Genomic DNA, 7,601 nt, shown 5'->3' with positions numbered 1-7,601 from the left:
TAGTGTTACTAACTCTAGGTACTCGTATTTGAAGTAAATCAGTATAATTTATCAAAAGACAATGTGGCCATAAAATTCTTCATCCAAACCAGGACAGTCCAGAGGTAAAGGGGGCGCTGTTAGCAGTCACACACGGGTAAGACGCAGGAGCTGCACTCCAGCACCTGCGACATGGGATTGGCCCAACAGCTCGCCGAGGCAGATGGTGACCATGGACATCGAGCCAGAGGCGTTCAAGGGTTGCAGCTGCCACACTACGTGGGCTAACTTTACTCCAGACAGACAAACAGAGTTCTATAAAATAACAAAAAGGAAAAGGGGAGCCAGAAGGGGAGCTCTTGTCAAAAAGCCACACAAGTCCTTTCCAGATGAGGGGACGAACTTTTACCCTCAGGGCAGGAGCAAGATGGCCCCCAAGCTGCACCACCTCCCGCCTGCAACACCCTGACTACTTTACTCTGGGCCCTTCATCCTCCTCTTACTGCTGCATTTTTTTAAAAAAGCCAACTGGCTGTCAACTGTTCTCTTACAGGACACTACAAGGTTTAAGATAATGTCATACTGAGGCAAAACCATGATCTTATGTGGCCACCAGTTCTTAGATGTGTTATAAGTTACAGAACAGACTAGAGCCCAGAGAAATGCACTCTGGTGTTAAAAAGAGATCCAAATAATACTTAGTTTGCAACTGATAAAAATTGAAAACAAAAAATTTTAAATACACCAATCACATTTCCTTAGTAAATATTAGTGTTTTTGTTTGATTTTTTTATGGTACCAGAATCGAACTCAGGACCTTGCACTTTCTAGGCAGGCAGTATGCACCTGAGCTATGTCCCTAGTCTATGTCATAAAATTAAATTATGGTGCCAGCCCCTCACCCCCACCCCGGCACACTGAGACAGCAACTGAGACTGGGCAGGGTGGTGCGTCTGTAATCTCAGTGCCTGGGAGGCTGAAAACAGGAGACTTGCTAAAGTCTGATCTGTGTAGTGAGACCTTGTAAACCCTGTACTAAATACATTTTTTAACAAAATTAAACTAGGATATATACATGTTTTTTAAAACTTTAAAGATGGATATGGAGCAACCTCCAGAGTCTTCTTAGTATCCTGAATACTGGCACCCTAAAAAGTAGAAAGTTTAATTAAAGAAGCATACCTGTGTAAATGGCAATGCCTTCCTAGGATTTTGAAGAGGGCTATAAAGAACATTCAAGGGCTTTAAAGTTACAGGTTTCCCCTTATTCTAATTTTACTTAAAAACTTTCTCCTCTTTACATGGTCTCAGTATTTCCTTGGCTGATGTAAACATCTACAGATCTCTTGTGAAAACGAAGCCGGGCCTGACGCTTCAGAAGCAGAGCAGATGAGGCACACGCCCCTGCACACCGCTCTGCTCAGCTGGTGCTTATGCAAATTCTACTTCTCCTGCAGTAGAAGAAACCCTTCTGCTTGGTTGAACGCAGCCTGCTAACGTGTACAGCGTACACACTGGGAAATACTGCTACAGGAACAAACCTTAGAATATACCAAATTGAAGCATTTATAAGTGAATGAATGCTTCAATAAAATCTACTAAGGAATGCTGGAACATAACCATAGGAGAAAACATCAAAATCAGAATGCAGGCCGGGGAGATAACTCAATAGAATAAGCGCTTGGCTGGCAAGTGCAAGGGCCTGAGTTCAATCCCCAGTTCTGCAAAAAAAAAAAAAAAAAAAAAAAAAATCAGAATTATTATAATCTGCATTATTATTTAAATTATTTAAATCAGCATAATTATTATGAAAGCAAAAAAATTAAACTTTTACTGTTTCTCTAAAAACAATACAAAGTGCCTCCATAAATGAATTTTCCTCAGACCTTATTTTTCTCTTATAATTACCTTTATTGTATTTTAAAATCTACTTGCCACTTTTGAAGTAGTTTAGCGCTGACGAAAAACCTACCCACGCTTCCCTTCTGCAGTGAGCGAGCAGTGACATCACTACATCCCAGAAGTCTGTGTAGCAAATGTTTGCTTACATGGCCTGCAGCAGGGATGCCTGAGAACTGGCTTCCTGCAGCGTGGTGCCCCAGCACAGGCACACAGAGCACAGAGGAGCCTGAGCAGCCCAGCAGCAGCAGCTGAATCAATACGGGGCCACCACTGAGGCAGCAACCTGGACCTGCTTTAAACCTTCTTAAAGATGCACATCACTGAGGAACTGGATAAGGCAGCATGAAAAGATCTGTTTTGCTGTAGGAATAATGGCTGTCCTATGAGCTTGAGCTCAAAAACATTTCCTTTGGGGAGTTGACTGAACTAGAAAAAATTGCAAAAGAGCAATTATGCTCACTTATATTGTTACAGTTAAGGAGATCTGAAACATTTTTCCTGAATTATAAAGGCTGCAAAAATGGTGTATTGAGGGTACTATAACCCATCAAATAACATTTTCTCAGCCTTCGTGACGGCCCCGTTGAGGACAGTGAAGCACTGGAGACATGTCCTAGCTGAGGAGCTCAGTGTGGTGCCTTCCCTGGCCGAGCCCTAGGGAGACGCACAGACTAGCCCCAGACTCTCACTGGGAAGCAAGTCCGAGTGTACTTACTCACCTTGGAGTCAGGAGAACAAAACAGCAGGGCTCTCTGCTGCCAGAGAACCTAATACTGGCCTGCATCAAGTTAAAGGAAACATCCCATTCTAAGAAAGCCCTCTAAGGTACGCAGAAACATAAAGTGATGTGGCAGAAAAATGGGTGGTGGGCTTCACACTAGCCAGGTAATATCCCTACTCACCAACAGCCGACCCTTCCTTCATTCTGTGTGATTATAGCTTCCCTTTGCATCAAGGCCATTCAAGGTTTAAGACGGGAAGATGATAGGTTTCTCAGTTACGCTTCTCCCGTCGCTGGGACAAATCCCCAACACCCAACATGAAAGAAAAGGTGTGTTTAGCTCACAGTCACTGGAGTTTTCAGTCCAGACTCAGCTGGCTCCGAGGCGGAGCGGCACAGTCAGAGGGCAGCAGCTCACGGTGGTAGCAACGAAGAAGAGGAGCCAATGGAGGAGGGTGGCGACAGAGAGGAAGTCTGTCTCTCTGTCTCTCCTACGTTACATCCCAGCTCTCTGCCCCAGGCTGGGGGAAGCATACACACCCACAATCCCAGCAGTACTAAAACCCACAATCCCAGGCTTAGATTACCCACAATCCCAGTGGATCATGAGTTAAACTCTAAAAGTCCTTGCCCCAGAACTGCATGAGGCACTGGGGAGACAACCAGACACAAACCATAACAATAGGAAACTGGGCAAGTACCATACTGCCCTAATGGAAAAATCTAAAAGTCACACACATACAACAGAATTGAAAATGAAAAGTCAAAGGGCTGGGGAGGCAGCTCGGTGGTATAAGTGCTTGCCTTGCAAGCTTAAGGTCCAGAGTTCAATCCCTGGCATCACCAAAAAAAGCATTGAAAATAAGAGGCAAGAGCAATCTTATCATACATTGATCAAACTAGTATGCTAGAGCTAAAATGATAAAGTAAAAGAATAATCATTTTATTTTTTGTATTTTTAGGACAGGGTCTACAGGGTCTCACTATGTAGCAGACTGGACACTATATAGTTTGGACTCATAGTGACTCTTCTGTTTTCAGCCTCCAAAAAATGCTGGGATTACAGGTTTGCACCACCACGCCCCGTCTCAATCACCATCCCAGCATGCCCTGGGGGGTGGGGCCCACACAGCATTCTAGGGATCAAACCCGGCAGCTCACTCTGCCTAAGCAGGAGCTTTAGTCCACTCAGCTATCTGGTCAGCCCATAACCACCATTTTTTGATAGCTAAAATTACTGTAAAGGCCTCAGGAGATAGATAGCTCAGTGGCCTGCCTGCCTGCCTGGTAAGCACAAGGACCTGGGATCAATCCCTGGTATGGTATGCTGTGCCAGCCCCAGAACCCAGGGTGCACCGCGCTGGTCACTAAAACCAGGCGTTGTGGTGCACACCTGTAATCCCAGCACTGGGAGGCTGAGACAGGAGGATCACTATGAGTCCACGAGACCCTGTGCCAACAAATAAATAAATGAAAGACTTTTTTTAAAAAGTTAACAAAATTATAGTACTAATTTTTAAATGCAGACTTGGAGATATTTTCCTTGCAGAAAATAACAACAGCCCTTCAGTTCCAACAAAGCCACACCAGCAGAAGCCCCCCCCCCCCACACACGAGCACTTGCTTGGTGCCTTGCTCACAGCCAGCCATGGAGGACAGACGGCTGCCCCTAGGGTCCAGGAGCCCACTCAGCGTGCTCACACCGCAGCTCCCAGTCCAATGTGCCCACTACCTGTGCGGCTTCATTTGCGCTGCCCGACACACCGCCTTCTCCTAGGGACAGCGCTTCAACAGCTCGCCTCCAATCACAACTGCTCATTGCACCAAGGTCCCACAGCACTCTGTGGCCCTAGGATGTGTGGCCAGGACTGAAGACTTGTTCTGGTAAATGTGCTCCCTTTGACAACTCACTAGCTGATTTTTGTTTTCAACAACTTTTTTAAAAATAAATATTAAACTTCCCTCCCTGAATTTTTACATTTGTATTTTAAAAAGACAACCAACCTTACATTAGTGTAAAGAAGAAAATCAGTACACGGAGTGAGAACATCCAAGGCAGACTCCTGCTGTGCCTGCTGTGTGGACCAGGGTGTCTGACTGCTCTACAGCAAGGTACATATGACATATCGGAGGATCCGGCAGACCACACCTGCCACCCCAAGACCCAGGAGCACAGGGCTCTGCAGGCTGTCAAGGAACCAAGAACCGCCGCAACGCACCCCGCCCCGGCAGTGACGCTTCGGGGGACCTCCGGGACAGGCAGGACAGGGCTCACCTACAGGACTCTTACCGCCAGCACACCAGCACTGGGGTAGGTGTGCCACATCCCACCGCACACCCCTGTGCTCTGCCGTTGCTGAGATTCCTCAAAAGGAAAAACCTTTTTAATGTAAATGATGATGATGTATTAGGCTTTTAAAGATCAGGTGACATAACAAGGCTTTTTTATACTGCCAGGAGACAATAATAGAATATGCCCTAAACATTGGTTGCTACTAGCAATCTGCAATGCTGCGAGTCAGAAGATAGCAAAGTGGTCACTATCTGAAGTGGGACCCGACCTGGCACACTACACAGGCTCCCTAGAAACAGACACAGGGACAGGTGCAGAGGCTAGGCAGTGTTTAAAAGTTTGAAAGCAATTTTCCTTCATAATAAATATCAATATGTCTGCAGTCATTGGCATACTTACCACACTGACTGAATTTCTCTTTTAGTTTCTGCCAAGTCAAGTCAAAAGGCAGCTAGAATGAAAAGAGGTATTAGTACCACATCTACGAGGGGGAAAAGATTTTTAGTATCCTCTCCTGGGGCCTTCTTACATTTCTGACGAATATCTGGTTGCCCTTGGAGCCCGCTCTCTCGCGCAGCCCGCTGCCCACAGGCCCGGACAGGAATCCACGGTCCATGTCAATGCTCCTCTCCAGGATGGCGCCGATGCCCGGGCCCATTCTGTCGAAGCTGGAGCTCACGCGGTCCAGGCCCAGGCCCATGCCTCCAGCCACACTGCTCATGCCGCCCATGCCACCGCCTTCACTCTCACCGAGGAGGCAAGGTGGGGTCATTTCGTGGTTCGGGTGCAGAAAAAGAAGCAAATGGGAAGAGGAGAAAGGAAGAAAACCAAGAATCGTTTTTTGAGAAAAGGGAATAAATTCATTTATATAACTAGATAACATATAAACAAAATCAGATAGCATAATTATTCTCCAAGGAAGAGAATGTTAGTACACATTTGGTTAGTTGAGAAATCTTAATTCTAGCTACTATGCACATTATACATATATACCTTTACGAAATTATATTCTGGCCATAAAATATTATATAAATCCTCCAGCAATCACTTTTTTACAGTTTGAATCCTCCCTGAGATCTTGCATTGGCAAGCCTACTGTTGGAATAAAGCTGTGTAGAGAAAACTCCAATTACCACAACTGCAGCACACACACCACTCGTTTTCCTCTTTCATAACATCCTTTTTCTCATCTTTCCCCTCAATATCTTCATCTCTTTCCCAATTTCTCTTTTGGTATCAATTACTAATAATCATAAAAACATTTTTAAACACAATCGCTACACAGAACATATAGAGGAACAACAAAACATGCTACTGTTCCCACTAGCCAAAGCCTGCGGACCTAGCTGCCGGCTCACATCCACTCACATTTGCGCATCGCTTACAGCCTACCCTCTCCTCTTTTAACTTTTCCAGTCATATTGGTGCTCAAAACTTAGTCCTTTTTCTTATACCAAATATTCCCATATGTAAGAATTCTAAGGGCCAGCCAAATAGCTCAGCAGATTAAAGCACCTGCAAGCAAGTGCAGGGCCCAGGGGTTCAATGCCCTGGCCTGCCATGCTGGCCCCACACCTGGAACACACCGAGATGGCACGACTGAGACTGGGCGTGCTGGCGCACACCTGTGACCCCAGCTCTTGGGAGGCCGTAAACAGGAGGATCACTACGAGTCCGATCTGGTAGTGAGACCCTGAACACCCTGTAGACCCTTCCCCTAAAATACAAAATAAATAAATAAATAAATAAATAAATAAATAAAATAGCTTTAAAAGAGTGACAGTGGGCCTGCCAAATAGCTCAGTGGACTGAAGCGCCTGCTTAGGCAGAGCATAGCAGCTAGGGTTCAATCCCAGGGCCTGCCATGCCAGCCCCGCCCACAGAATGTGCTGAGAACTTAAGAAAGGCATGGTAGCACATGCCTGTAATCCCAGCTCTTAGGAGGCTGTAAACAGGCAGATTACTTAGTCCAATCTAGTAGTGAGACCCTGAAGACCCTGTAGACCCTTTCCTGAAATACCAAAAAAAAAAAAAAAAAAAAAAAAAAAATCTAAAAATTAACATTACCTTCAAAGTGGCTTTCTGTCAATAAGTACAGACACTGAGATAAAAGAGATGAGTGCAGAACTTATGATTAACAGAAAAAGAAGGCTATGGGACAAGGAGGAAATGAGAAAGGTACAACAGAAGTAAGTGACTTCAGCTCACAGGATTTTAGAATTCACATATCTGAATATTTGAGTTCAAGTTGGTTGTACTACCTGCTTATGAACTTCTATCAACTAAAGCATTCTAAAAGTACAGAGCATTCACACAGACAAGGCACCGGCGGTCGAAAGCTAAGCTCTACGAGAAGGCTTCACAAAAGGCCTGAAATGTGGTAAACGGGCAAGGGGAGATGCCACAGCCTCCAGAGCTTCACCCACGCTCCGTTCCATCACAGATGGAAGACGAGCAGTGGTCCGCATCTCCTTCACCCAGAGCCCTCCCCTTCCAACGGTGTCAAGGCGTTGTCTGTGTCCCCCACGAGACAGCGCATTTCAGACAGAAAGAGCTACTCACTAACAGCTGTTACAGAAAATAAAATGAAGTTGGGCTGGTGCTAAAACAAAAATTGCTCCTGACACGTCATCTGAGATAGACCAGATTCCTTGGGGGAAAAGATGGTGCTTGGATTGGCTAATAGTTAATACATTCTCTGGTATT

The 7,601-nt window shown here is 45.4% G+C and overlaps 1 protein-coding gene across 5 annotated transcripts in view; it reads right to left on the bottom strand.

Moving 5' to 3' along the window:
• The window catches only part of Myef2 (myelin expression factor 2), a 40,581-nt gene that overhangs the window by 1,549 nt on the left and 31,431 nt on the right, over positions 1-7,601 (bottom strand). For all 5 annotated transcript variants that reach the window (XM_023724053.1, XM_004639019.2, XM_004639020.2 and 2 more), the window contains 2 exons: positions 5,425-5,633; positions 5,295-5,346 (listed from right to left, as the gene is read on the bottom strand). In XM_023724053.1, coding sequence (XP_023579821.1) covers positions 5,295-5,346; positions 5,425-5,633 — 261 coding nt within the window. The remainder of the gene's footprint in view (positions 1-5,294; positions 5,347-5,424; positions 5,634-7,601) is intronic.

This window comes from Octodon degus, unplaced genomic scaffold (assembly GCF_000260255.1).
Source record: "Octodon degus isolate 3935 unplaced genomic scaffold, OctDeg1.0 scaffold00105, whole genome shotgun sequence".
In the NCBI taxonomy this organism is placed as follows: Eukaryota; Metazoa; Chordata; class Mammalia; order Rodentia; family Octodontidae; genus Octodon; species Octodon degus.
This window is presented reverse-complemented; position numbering and strand designations above follow the sequence as displayed.